Raw genomic sequence first — 14,723 nt, forward strand, 5'->3', positions numbered from 1 at the left:
TGTGCGAAATTGATGCCAACACAAGTTTCCCTGCAGGCCCTTCTTGCCTGGCACTCAGCTCTCTGGCTGGGTCATTGCCCATGTGTACCATCTGCTAAGCCAGGCTCATTAAAACAAACCCCAACCCAAACTCCAAGAATCTCAGCCTGCTCTGCTAACACTGCTTCCTCTTTATGTTTGTTCTACATTCCCTCTGTTCTTCTTTTTCACTGTTCTCTTAGGGTTTTTTATGGCCAGTACAACCCCACATCTTTGATTCTGCCCTGTTGTAGCCAAGTGTTAAAACCTTAAATACACTGCCTGGACCAAATGTTGCCACCAAAGGAAAAGTCACACTCTCTAATTTTTGGTTGGACCCACTTTTGCTTTGTTTACGGCAGCATTTATTTTGGCATTGTTTCGATAAGCCGTTTGCAATGTCATAAGATTTATTTCCACCCAGTGTTGCAATAATTTTTCACCCAGATCTTGTATTGATGATGGAGAGTCCAACCACTGCACAAAGTTTTCTCCAGCACGTCCCAAAGTTTCTCAATAGGGTTCAGGTCTGGACTCTGTGGTGGCCACTACATGTGTGAAATTGTCTCCTGTTCCCTGAACCACTCTTTATCAATCTGAGCCCCATGAATCCTGCATTGTCATTTTGGAATATGGACGTGCCATCAGGTAAGATGGTGTAACCTGCTCATTCAGTATATCCAGGTAGTCAGCTGACCTCATTCTTTGGAAACATAATGTTGCTGAACCTAAACCTGAACCTAGACCTGACCCACTGCAGCAACCTCAGATCAGTGACTGGCCCCACAGGCTTGTGCAGTAGGCACAAGGCATGATGGCTGCATCACTTCATCTGCCTCTTCTTCTTACCGTGATGCTCCATCACTCTGGAAAAGGGTAAATCTGGACTCATCAGACCACATGACCACCTTCCATTGGTGGAAGAAAACAAAGAAATACTTTGATCAGCCTCTCATCAACTTGATCCACTGGGTGTTGTCTTTAAAAAATGGTGGTTACTACCCAAATTCAGCGAGAGAATGCAGAAATCTGGAAACTCATAATCCCAAATTGACCAATCATGAGGGAGTAAGTACATCAGCGCAACCATCTGTGTAGCAGAGGTGCACATCAGGTCTGGAAGTGGTGCGCGTCGGGCCTCCGCGTAATAGGGCTGGGCAATTGATCGAATTTTAATCACAATTACGATCTGGGTTATTAATGATCATAAAAAGGAGATGGTCCGATTATTTGCTCCTTCTCAGTTTACTCTTGTGCTGTTTTCAGTTGCAAATCAAGCGGCTTTTGCAGCTCTCTGCTGCAGGCTCCTCCCACAGCCCAGCCACTTTTGTTTTATTCAACTCGAGTTGCAAACACCTCTCAAGTTATGGGCTGGACACATGGAGGCGACGTCGCTGCTTCTCCATTTACTTTCTATGGAACTTGCGCGATGAAGTGAAAATCGCTGCCCTCCTCCAGCCAAGTGAAAGGCAACATTCGTGCATGTGAAACGTTGCGCTCGTTCATGTAGATGTGCACACAGAGGCTTGCTTGTGACGCGACACGAGAGAATAGAAAAATGTTCAATTTTTTGAGTCACAAATAAATAATCCAGCAGCTCCCAGAGACACAGAGAGATAACAAATGTTATAAACAAATATAACTTTTTGTTTTTCTTGCCAAAGACCAGCGCTCAGTTAACACAGTGAACAACCCAGGATTTAAGAAACACATCAACACTTTGGACAAACGGCATCACTGCCATCTCGTTACCATTTTAGTCAAGTATCCAACAGGAGGCTCATACCTACCTATATTTACTTCTTTGAATCCAGTTGGCCACTTTTTTTCTGTCCAGGCACTGTAGTTCTGCATTGATAAAGTAAATATTCAATTGTCTTTTATTTGGATAACAAAGTTCATTTTCAAATAGAGTACTCATGATTTATTTGGCTTTGGCTTCTCATACTATGGAGCAAGGAAATGGACGCAAGTTTTTGTAACTTGAACGATATTTCAAACTACAATAACATGTATATGTACAAGTCAAATCTACAGGTACAGATTTATTCTGAAAGTCTGAAAATACAAGTACATTTTCCCAACTTTGAAGATAATAAAAAAATTTAATTTAACAGTTCAGAAAATACAAGTCAGTGCAAAGATGTGTCCACAACCAAACTTTACGTAGTGTGGGAAAGTACCACTTCAACGTCTGAACAAAACCCCTGTGACTGGGTTAATCAAAGGTTTGTATCTGGAGATGTAAAAACATGTCTCTGCAATCGTGCTAATTCCACTAAGGGTTCTTAAATGTTTTATCTATAAACCGACTTACCTTTAAGGAGCTGTGATGGTTGTGCTGGCCTTGGTGAGCTCCTTTCATGATTTGTTGGGGATTAGAGAGATCTGATTTTTGAGTAGGTGTAAACTGTGACAAAAGTTTTGTACTTTTAAAAATTACTTGTATTTTCAGACTTGCAGAATTAATCCATACTAGTAGATTCTGTACTTATATCCCTATCCTAGCTCCATACATAACTACAGTCTTTGGTACTTGTGTAAAAGCCTTTCCAGGGACTCGAGTATCTCTGCAGAGCTCTACTCCAGAGTAATTCAATAAACGGGCCCAGATTTTATAAAACACTAAAGGTTTGTCCTTCAGTCAGTAGGTCACAGCTTCCAGCTGGATAAGATTTATTGTACTTTAAAACCATTGTGACACATTCAGAGATTTCATATCCTCAAAAGTAAGACCAACCTTCTCGCACTGAAAATAAAGAACATCAAACAGTTTGGAAGTATTGGGGTTAGGACTCAGGGGTGAGTGCAATCTAAGAATACAAGATAGAGGTTTAAGACTCGCTGAACGTTTCAGTTGAGAGAAAGTAGCTGTTCAGTCAGCTGTGTGTGCATCGTTTCCCTGGAGGAGAGCAGCAGCTTGTGTTGTGGAAAGCTAATTTTCACACATGCACCCAAAGAAACTGAAGTTTTTAAACATCCTTCGTAGGGGATGCATGCGAGACTGTAAATGCCTACAATTCTGCATCTGGACTTGAAATCATCCAGCCAGCTGCAAACGGAGAAGTCAAAGTGGCTGCAAGTGTGAGTGCAGCAGGTAGCATTCGAAGGATTTACTCTTACATGGTACTTTGTTGCATCATTTCATGGATTCTTCAGATGCCGCTGTGAAGTGTATCCTAATGTGAGGACACATCTCAACCTGGACTTAATTCTTAAATGTGTGGGAAATGTATGTTGCTCCAGACAAGCCGAATTCAAAGAGTGAAGTTGGCCTCTGCAGGGGACTTTAGTTAGAAAATAATGGAGGAATTGTTTAATTTGTAATCAAAAGACCACAATATTTGTGATGTTTATGAAGAGCTGCTGAAGGAGTGTTTTGGGACTTTGTTCCCCACAATTTAGCAAAACTAAGTAGAGAGATCTTTATCTGGGGCAGGAAGTTAAATGTTAATGCTGGATCTGATGGGGAAACTTGTAGGGAGGACAGAGTGAAGTAAAGAAAAAGACAAATGTACAACAGAAAGCAGCCTCAACTGTAAAAGAGAAACCAGACAACCACCGGCTACATCTTTAAAGAAACTTGACAGAAAACATCCTACGACCTCTGTAAGAAAGCAAAGTAGACAACCATCAGGAGCACATCTAAGAAGAATTCATCCTATTTGTGATGAAATCTTTTGTTGGTTATTTTCAGGCTGAGATGATGTTCAATCTACGAGCATTTGTCATCTATGGATGGGAATCTTCAGGCACCTCACGATTCGATTTGATTACGATTAAGATGGTCGTGATGCGATTAGAAAGCAATTATTGGTACACCTTTTTTTTTTCTGTGTGACTACGACTACTTTCCAGATGGAAACGTGTAACATGGTTTGACATATTTATTCTGACAACAAAGAAAATTGGCTCATCTATTGGGTAATGCAGGACTGACCGGCAGACATTTCTTCCAGCCAGAACTGCCTGTCATCATACAAGCACACATGTTCTGATGGTGTTTCCTCACAATGCGTGTTGCGTTTTAGTTTGCCTGCTGCCTGCAACAAAGATTTGCATTCGTAGACGGACCTGAGTTCACTTCTTCGATCACGCATTCACATCTCCTCAAATGAACTGGACTTTCTGAGCACACGTAGCCGAATACTTCCACACGCTAGTTTTCATTGCAGAGGGCACCGGTTGGATTTGTGCACACCACAGATGTCTGTGGGGACGCACTTCCACAATTTCCCAGTTTCACCTTTTGCGCGATCCCCAGCATTATGTTATTTACAGTTAAATGATTGTTTTTCTTTTTTAAATTTATTATTTATTGTCACACATTTGTGCATGCATTAAAATGCATAAAAAACTCTTTCTCTGTATTGTCATCCCTGTGTGGATTTTGCTCTAACTTTTTCAGTGACTACATCCAAGCCTATTTGCATTAGTTGAATACCCAAAATCTTTACATACATGTGCAACCAAGAATGACTGATCAGTAAGTCTGTTGCTAACATCTGGATTCACCTTCAGATAAGATAGATATGTAGGAATGATGATTGTCAGACACTGATTTATAGAAACGATCACTAGTCGTGGGTCTGGTGAGAGCTTTCAGAGATTATAGAAAGAAAACAGACCTTTTACTTCAAGACAACTAGAAGTTGATCTGCTTACATCCACATTGTAGTATTATCAAACATGGTTTTGCCCTTTTTTAGACATTTGTTGGGAATGAGAATGAAGCAACGTCGTCTTCTGTCCTTTTCTTTGACTTACTGAGCTGTCCCACAGCTGCAGTTGTGGTGTTCTTCACTTTGTTGTGCTTTGCCACATTCGTTCTCGTCCCGTCGTGTCATGTCACCTCTTTAATCTGATATGTTCTGCTTGACTGCAACTTTTTGTTTTTCAGTCAAACCACTCTCATTATAATCCTCCTCTTCGCTCCCTGTGGTGTCAAAGACGTTGCGCAGATTTGGGGGAAAGTTTTGACTCAAGTCAGTGAAATCTTTGCCTCCAGTTTGGTAAATTAGATTAATGATTTTAGCTAAATTCAACACACTGGTTAAACTGTTAGAAGCAGAAGATGAAGCGCTACCTTTGGTGATTACAAGCTGATGAAAACATAAATTTATCAACAATCTTGGTGGTGTAAGAGTGGAATTGAGGATGTTGAAGTTTGTATGATTTATTAAATGAAATGTGACCAAGTTGTAAATCATCTCCGCACAGGTTTTGACTCCAGAGGAGCTTACCAAGGCTCAAAGAGCTGTCGCTTTTGGCTGCGTCAAATACGCCGACCTGTCCCACAACCGCATCAACGACTATGTCTTCTCCTTTGATAAGATGCTGGACGACCGGGGCAACACGGCGGCGTACCTCCTCTACGCTTTCACCCGCATCAGGTGACCCTTTAAAGACTTCCTGTTCAGATTTACTTTGAACATTTAGGCTTTTTTTTTTTTTTTTTTTTTTTTTTTTGCAACTTTTATGACATAGTTGAAAATATTAAAAATGTGCTGCTGAAGTGTTTAGTGATTTGAGGGATAACCCAGCTGCCATAATGAGGGTTGAGGAAAATGGGGTTCACCAGCAAATTTTAAAAGTTATAGTAGAATTTCTATAAATAAATGGAAATGAGACAAATATTAAAAGCTAAAATATAAACAGTACAGTGTACAGTATTCGTAAATGGTGCTACACAAACCTTGGTTAATCCTACTAAAAAAATTCTAACTACAAACCTCAACGTATAAATAAACTTACCACAAAAAGTATATAAACTAGCGTGTAATGGATTATTTCTTTGTGCTTCGTCACCTGCTTTCAGCTTTTTGACATTCTGTGCCTTGTTCGCTACTGTTGACAGACTAACTAATCCTCCTGTGTCAGTAACCCCAGAACTTCGATCCAACCGGGCCTGGAATGAATTGCTTCTTTCTTTACTGATAAAATTCAGAAAATCAGTCAGTGCTTCCATGCCAGGGGCAGGAAATATGTCCCTGTGTCCATTCAGAGACATGAACACAGGGGCAGGAAATATGTCCCTGTGTCCATTCAGAGACATGAACACAGGGGCAGGAAATATGTCCCTGTGTCCATTCAGAGACATGAACACAGTCTTCCCTCAGACCCTAAAAACAGCTGTCATCAAGCCACTACTGAAAAAGAAAAATCTAGACTTGTCACTAATGAGCAGCTACAGGCCGGTATCAAATCTCCCGTTTCTTAGAAATATTATAGAAAAAGCTGTATTTCAATGGCTGACACTAAATAACTGTTTTGATGTTTACCAGTCAGGTTTTCGGACACAGCACAGCACTGAGACTAATCTATTTAAGGTATTTAATAACATCCACCTAAGCACAGATAGCAGAAACATTTCAGTCCTGCTACTGCTAGATCTTAGTGCTGCATTTGACACGGTTGACCATAACAGCTTACTAGACCGGCTGAAAAACTGGGTTGGACTTTCTGGCACTACAATTAATTGGGTTGAGTCCTATTTAAAAGACAGAGACTACTTTGTGTCTATAGGTCTATAAAAATCTAAATTTGGGCGAACCAAAATAACCTGTGGAGTTCCCCAAGGCTCCATCCTGAGGCCACTGCTGTTCAACATCTACATGCTGCCACTCGCTTAAATTATAAAAGAACAACAAAATATGTTACCACAGTTATGCTGATGACACACAAATCTACATAACCATCTCACCAGGAGACTACAGTCCGATTCAAACTCTGATCAACTGCATCAAACAAATTAAAGATTGGATGTGTCAGAACTTCCTTTAGTTAAATGAAGACAAAACTGAAATAATAGTTTTTGGATCCAAGGAAGAAAGATTAAAAGTCAGTTCTCAGCTTCAAACAGCTAAGTTCAAAACTAACAACCAAGCCAGAAATCTGGGAGTTTTCCTGGACTCAGAAGACCTGAATTTTAGCAGTTATATTAATACAGTTGTGAAGTCAGCCTGCTATCATTCATACATCTGGAGGACTAAAGGACTGATGACTCAGCATGATTTCTGCATTTATCTTTGGTAGACTAACTACTGCAATGCTGTCCTCACAGGTCTCCCTAAAAAGTCCATCAAACAGCTGCAGTTAGTCCAGAACGCTGCTGCTCGAGTCCTCACTACGACCAGGAAAGTAGATCATATAACTCCAGTCCTCAGATCTTTACACTGGCTTCCTGTTTCTCAAAGAATTGACTTCAAAATCCTGATGTTAGTTTACAAAGACCTGAGTGGTTTAGGACCAGAATCCATTTAGGATCTTCTTCGTTATGAGCTAACCAGATCCCTCAGGTCATCAGGGTCAGGTCTAGTTTCTGTTCCCAGAGTCAGAACTAAACATGGAGAGACAGCGTTCAGCTTTTATGCTCCTTACATGCGGAACAAACTCCCAGAAAACTGCAGGTCTGCTGACTCAGCAGTTTTACATCAGGGTTAAAAACGTTTCTATTTGCTGCCTTTTATCACAACAGCTGTTAAATTCTCCACACTGGAACTTTATTTCTTGCATTTAATCTTATTTTTCTTTAGCTTTTTGTCTTTTATTTAATTTCTTTTTTAAATTTGTTTTAATGCACTTTTTAATGCCTCCTGCATCCCGCTGTAATGCTTTTAAATTTTTACATAAAGCACCTTGGATGGTCTTGTACATGAAATGTGCTAAACAGATAAACTTGTCTTGCCTTTAGCTTTAGACCCAGAAGATTGAAAAGAACATGAAAAAGTGAACTAGAAACAACCTCGGCCCTCCGTATTAGCTTTCTGTTTGCCATGAAAAATGAAAGCTGCCAACCAGTTTAAAAAGTTGAATCAAGTTTCTGAACTTTCTCCATCCTGTTAGAGAACCTCTCGTTCCTTCCCCTTTACTTTCATTACCCCTATCAGATTGGCCTCTCTGGCCTTCATGGCCGCTGGTGGCAGAGGATTAGTCTTTGGGGTGTTCCAATCTCTCTTCACCCCTTATCCCCTGGATCGAGTGAGCGTCTCCTGGATGCTCTGCAGCTTCCCTGGAGGTGTTAGACTTAGGGTGGCAGCGTGCCTGGCAGAGATTGATCGTTTCTTTTTCTTTTTTCTTTTCTTTAAGCAGAGGGGATGAGCAGTCTTGTTTGAGAGGATTCAGTGTTCTTGCATTCAGTCGATAGATCGCTCACTGGAAGCTGCTGCTGCAGTTGTTCACGAGTCAGAGAAACCAGGAAGACAGAAAACTGAAACCTTTAACCCTGAAGACGAGGACGTCTAACACATTTCAGTTCAGGGACCACATACAGCATAATTACATCTCAGTGTACTATTTTCCCCTTTGTGTTAGGGCAGACACGTTAACACATTGTTTTTATTTAATAAACTGACCTTGTAGAAACGACCTGAAATTCCTATTTATAAAAAAGCAAAGTTTTAACAATATTTTCCCATATTTACTCATTTACATATTTAATTTATTTTAATATTTAATTTTATTGATGATATATTTATGTATGCATTTGAGTTATAATACACTTTATTTTTGTTTTTATACATGTTTAAATTAAATATGTAAATATTAATAATTTATTTTTGTAGTTTTGTTGTATACATTTATACACTGCCTGGCCAAAAAAAAAGCCACCATTGAAAAAAACTTTACATCTTTAAAAACGCTTTGTTTACGGCAGCATTGGCTGTGGCATTGTTTCAATAAGCTTCTGATTTACAAGATTTATTTCCGTCCAGTGTTGCATTAATTTTTTACCAAGATCTTGTATTGATGATGGAGAGTCTGACCACTGCACAATGCCTTGTCCAGCACATGAAGTTCAGGTCTGGACTCTTGTGGTGGCCAACCATGTGTGAAAATGTCTCCTGTTCCCTGAATCACTTTTTCACAATCTGAGACCCATGAATCCTGCATTGCCACCTTGGAATTTAGCCATGCCATCAGGGAAGATGGAATAACCTGCTCATTCAGTATATTCAGGTAGTCAGCTGACCTCATTCTTTGGATACATGATGTTGCTGAACCTAGACCTGACCCACTGCAGCAAACTCAGAACATAGACTGAAATAAATATACACTGTATACAGCAGTTATCAGTTTATCTGTTGAATAAAGTGACTGCAGAGGGGAAGATGCTGTTGTGCCTGTTAGTCATGGTCTCTACTGCATAGTCTGCAGGGTTCTGAGACGTCTGCCAGACGGAAACAGGTCAAACCAACTGTGTGCAGAGAGGAGTCCTGTATGATGTATCCTGCCCCCCTTCCTGAATCCTGGAGGAGTACAGGTACTGAATAGAGGGCAGGGAGGTTCCAGTGATGCGCTTTGCAGTCCTCAGAGTGGCTGTAGTCTGGTCTAGTCCTGCTTGGTGGCAGCTCCAAACCACAGTGATGGAGGAGCACAGGACCGACTCAGTGACCTGCAGCAGAATCTCGCGGGCAGTCCGTGTTTCCTCAGGAGCAGGAAATACATTTGCTGCAGGTATTCAGACCAAATCTGGACTCATCAGACCACATGACCCTCTTCAGTTGCTCCAGAGTTCAGTCATACAGCTACACAGCTGTTCAATCCTTGTTCATGTGGAAATATTCGTCTTGTGTAGGTGGTCCAAACCACTCATTCAGTCCAGTTTGTCATCTAACCACAGCCAGAGGTACCTGGAGCTGGACGCTACCTCCACTTTAATTTCTTCCAGTCAGAAATGGTTGCAGACATTGTCTGGACTTCTAAAGTCTATGACCAGCTCCTTAAGCCTGGTACACACAATTTTATTTAATCTGATGAGGTTTTTTTATTGGTTCGAGACATCACACGTGAAGATAAAAAATCAGGCAAACAGTTTTGATCATATGTGTGGCGTGCGCCAATAATCTAATAACAGAACAACACACACATTACGATGCTGTCCCGCAACTCATCTACAATGTAGTCCTTTGAGCCAGGCAAATGTCGAAACGCAGAAGAAGAACCATAGCAACAACCGGCAAAAATCGAAGAAGAAGAGACATAGTAACAATCGGAAAACACAACACACAGCATGGAAAAGGACATACAAGACGAGGGAATAATGGTGGTCTTGGGACTATTGTTAACAGAAAAAGCCAGAAGTGAAAAAATAAGACTGGAGACGGCGTGAACACAGACTTTATTTAGTTCCTTGTTCCCCAGCCAGCTCGCTTTCTGATTGGCTACATTCTGTACCACGTCACCATCCACGCAGTCACAATTCAGGAGTCGTTGGCGTTCCTCAGAAATCAGCTCTGAAATATTAAACATGTTCAATGTTCCCAATTTTTGGCTTTGACCCGTTTTGGAGCGGATTATCAGGACAAATCGATTCATAACACACCACAGACAAAATGATGATTGGACCACGAAATCTCACAATGATGGGGCGTTTGCCGCCCGAGGTCGGGAGGAGGCAAAATTGGGACAAAAAAACCCCAAATATCGTTATCTGTGTACCAGGCTTAAGTCTTTGTGGTGTTGAGCTGCAGATGATTTGTGATGCACCAAATGACAAAGTTGTTCATCACTGAGATTGATGTAAATTTAATCATCACCTGTTGTCATCTAACGACAGCCAGAGGTGATTTATCAAAGAGTCCTAGTTGGAGTTTTGTTCATAGTACAGTGACAACCCCAATGTCTTTGTAAATTACTACAAATCCAGGAATTCAGTGCAGGAATGTATCTGCTGTAGATCGTGACTCTTCTCCTTTTGTCCTCAACTTGTCTAGTTTCTGCCTCCAAGCTGAGATATGCCAAGTTTCTAGCTCTTTGGGAATATTCTTGTTGTTGCTAAAATTCTGTTTTCTGTCTATAAACTGTTTGATCTTTGCTGAGATGCAACTTAGAGATTGATCTTTTTATGCACCTATCCTGGTTGATACTGAATGTCTCTATACAAGTACTAAATGATTCATCTCTGGTGATTTCCTGCAGGTCCATAGCTCGCCTGGCCAACATCGACGAAGCCACGCTGAGGAAAGCTGCAGAGACCACGGAGGTCATCCTGGACCATGACAAGGAGTGGAAGCTGGGGAAATGCATCCTCCGGTTCCCTGAGATTCTCCAGAAGATCCTGGACGACCTGCTGCTTCACACGCTGTGCGACTACCTGTACGAGCTCGCCACCACCTTCACGGAGTTCTACGACAGCTGCTACTGCGTGGAGAAGGACAGACAGACAGGTTTGGTTTAAACCGTTTAAAACTCACACAAAGCCACGAACCAACATCCACTTTCCATCATGTTCTTCGCTGAAAAGCTCCTCACTGATCCCATAATCTGGTTGGGTGTTTCTCTGCAGCAGCTTCATTATTAGCTGTTTATCTCCATTAATATTATGATAAATTCACAAGTTTCTGACCTGAATCCTGAACTCAGACATGTTGATAAAGGCAAAAAAAAATTCTTCATGTTTGTTGTTGGGATTGAGTTTAAGAAGATGGGATCAATATCTGCATACATCTGTGGAAGCATTAGAGAAAACAAACCACACAAAGTAGGAGAAAACTGCACAGCACTGACCTCCAGATGAGCTTTTTTTTTTTTTTTTTTCCGTTTGAGTCATTTTATCAGACTGGGAGCAAAAATAAAATCTTCTGTTTTCAGCATGAAGCAGCCGGCAGACTGTGAACTAAAATCCTTTCTGATGATTTAAAGCTGGAGTTGCTGTGATTTGTTCCTGTCGTGTTACAGCACCGTTAACAGAGGTGGCTGAGGCTGTTTTTCATGTGTAAGTTCTGTAAATCCATCATTCAGAAAGAATAGTGAAGCAGTGTGTTATATTTATCTTTACCAGCTTATAAAAGAGGACTGGAGTTATCCTGATGGTTTCCAGGTCCAGCTTGATACTCCCCTGGAAATACTGGAACCAGACGTTCAGTAATGGTGCTTTTCCTTTACATTATGTGTGGCCGTTCCAAGCGTACTGAAACCTTGCTGAGCATTGACTGGTCAGTCATCACCAAACCAAGCAGATGTACTGGGTCATAACTGCCACTTAGTAGGTTTACATGACCTGAACGGCTACACTGTAACATGTTTACATGTTAGTCAGACTAACACATCTAGGAATTCACCTCAGTGACCACTGATCGATGTGCTGAACCAACTCTTTGTCATTTCCATCCCCTATGAAGAGTACAGGTGCTACAGGAACTACGCGGCGCCTGACCCACCGGCCTGTTTGATGGTCATGACTGACCCAAGTATTTGAAAGACAAGAAAATCCAGTTTTCCATCAGCCAACCCTCATAGCACCAATGTGGAGACCAAATGTCACTAAAACAATTCAAGAAAAAAACAATTAATAGAGTAAATGGAAAAGAATGGTCAAATAAATAAATAAAAGCATAAACATATAAATTACAAGTTGCATGAGGTCACCCGTACTGGAAGCAATAAAGTTTGGTGAATATAATAAAATAAAATCTAGTATTTTGGCAAGAAAGGACTCCAGCTGCAAGACTCCAATCTTGGCAAGGGTAACAGCAGGTTTACAGGTAAAGACGCCCTAACACAAACCCAGCCTTAAAGCTGCTCCCGTCCTAGATTTTGGTCTAGAAATAACAGAAGCAGCAGGTGTGTTATCACCTGCACAGAGTTTAATTACCACGAGCAAAACGGCTCCAGTTGTTCTGTTCATGTCAAGCATCAGCTGGGAAAATGCTTTTTTATAACTAAAACGGAGCATAGCTGCTTCCCGCTGTCCGTCATTCCGTTTCCCAGATCTTTTAATCCTTCATTGATGATTGGTGAGATGGATGTAACCATGGCGACATCAGTGTAATTCTACTTGATCACACGGTTAATCATGAAAGAGAGAAAGTAAATACTGTATTTCCGTGTTTATTCACGCATTAGTTTAATGCACGGATGCACCTGTTTGTGGAAATAATCAGTTCTTTTTGTCTCGTTTTCAAGTAGAAACCCCCCCAAAACATTTTTTAAATTTAATCACAGACAAAAATCAAAACAAAGTAAGTAATTATTTAGAAATTTTCCACATTCGATGGTAAATACAGACTTCGTGATTAATCTACAGATCGGACGTCCTCCTCTTGACGATCTGATTAAAGTTGAAGGTTTCTCTTCTTTACACAATGTTCTGCTTTAGTTTTACATGAAGGCTAAAGGAGCAGGAATTCCTCGGCCTCCCAGTATTCCCTCCCCTGCTCTTCTGGAGGCTTAAAGCTCTTTAATTGCGCTAATTCTCAGTTAGCTGAGCAGCTGCAACTAAAACTTCTTATTTTATGTAATTTTTCTTTATTGAAAATAACAACCAGCCTTGCATCTTTGTTTTTGTCTTTCTTTCCCTGAACTCACTCCATGTAATCTGAATCCAGCCTCTCCGTGCACTCGTCAGCTTGTTTGGAATTTCCAAACAAAGGCAGCTGTCTGTCCCGTCTGTTTAATGCCGACTTCATTTCTCTTGGATTTCTACTCCGTCAGATGATTCGGCCTGATGGGGCGACGGGTCACGGATGTTACATGTAGATCCAGATGTCCAGGTCATTGATTTTTATGTTATGCTGTCACGTCGGCACCGCGGGGCTGACGGTGGAGTCATTAAACGCTGACCTTTCATTGTTGCTCCCTATCTAACTTCTTCCCTCCAATTTAATCTTTTCTACTAGTGTTCTCTTTATTTTCCCATCTGGTACTACCAGGGTTTTATTTTTACTCCCAAAGCTTTACCACTTTTTATCTTCTAGAAAAAGACAAAAAGGATCCAGTTACGTTTACAACCCCACTGTGAAATGTAGTTAATTCAGACTCTGGTGAAGCAACAATGATCCATTATAAAACCATTATTTACCACATTTCATCACTACTGTGTTGCTAAGAGACCTCTATTTAGACCCAGAAATGATGACAAACTTTCCACAGTAATTTCAGCTTGGTATTAATGTGTTTATTATGGGATAGTCTTCATGTTAAACAGTTTAGATGAACAGTTGAACAAGCTATTATCTGTTATGTTTTTACCAGGAACATGAATACCTGGATGTTTTCTCATCCAGGATGTGAAATATAAAAACATTTCTGTCCCTCTGCTTGCTTCCAGGTGAGGTGGTAAAGATCAACATGTGGAGGTTGCTGCTCTGTGAGGCCACGGCGGCCATCATGGCCAAAGGTTTTGACATCCTGGGCATCAACCCCGTTGGGAGAATGTGATCCACGCTGCCTCCATCTCTTCACATTTCTTCTGTACCAAATCAAGAGGACATCTAAAGAAGACTCTCTGTATCTCATAGCAGCCAAAATTCACTTTACGTTATTTTTTCTTAAAGTCATTGAATCTCACCTAAGAGGGAAAACTGGTGCATCACATGTGATGGATGATTTTTATTAAAGAGCCACGATGGAACCTGAACATCGTCCAGTCTGCTTCCTTCATTTCAAGCTCTTTATATTTAAACTTTGCTAAATAAAACCTGATTAAATAACTATTTTTACACAGAATTAAAATATGACAATTTTCCTTTTAAAAGGTAAAAAGTGCCCGATCTCACCCCAGTAACCTCCGATGCTAACCTGTGGATAATTACATCCAATCTGTGAAGTTTTGTTGGTGAAACGACCGACTGAAAGTTCACCCAGCTCACATGTTCATTCCCACCTCCAGCTGCTCTAAACGCATCAACATCCCCGCTGAGATGACACCTTCAGATAACAGCTGCATGTTGCTTCAGGGTGTAAATTGGTGAATATTATGGGAT

The 14,723-nt window shown here is 40.8% G+C and overlaps 1 protein-coding gene and 1 long non-coding RNA gene across 2 annotated transcripts in view; one reads left to right on the plus strand and one right to left on the minus strand.

Moving 5' to 3' along the window:
* Positions 1-14,377, plus strand: part of rars1 (arginyl-tRNA synthetase 1) — a 33,069-nt gene extending 18,692 nt beyond the window's left edge. The window contains exons 13-15 of the mRNA XM_042007628.1: positions 5,239-5,411; positions 10,939-11,186; positions 14,069-14,377. Coding sequence (XP_041863562.1) covers positions 5,239-5,411; positions 10,939-11,186; positions 14,069-14,178 — 531 coding nt within the window. The 3' untranslated portion in view covers positions 14,179-14,377. The remainder of the gene's footprint in view (positions 1-5,238; positions 5,412-10,938; positions 11,187-14,068) is intronic.
* LOC121653883 lies at positions 521-9,002 on the minus strand. The gene is made up of 3 exons (XR_006012878.1): positions 8,844-9,002; positions 3,614-3,616; positions 521-566 (listed from the first exon to the last, which is right to left on the minus strand). It is a non-coding gene; the product is annotated as an uncharacterized LOC121653883 (long non-coding RNA).
* Positions 14,378-14,723: the final 346 nt, after the last annotated feature.

Source organism: Melanotaenia boesemani, chromosome 15 (assembly GCF_017639745.1).
Source record: "Melanotaenia boesemani isolate fMelBoe1 chromosome 15, fMelBoe1.pri, whole genome shotgun sequence".
In the NCBI taxonomy this organism is placed as follows: Eukaryota; Metazoa; Chordata; class Actinopteri; order Atheriniformes; family Melanotaeniidae; genus Melanotaenia; species Melanotaenia boesemani.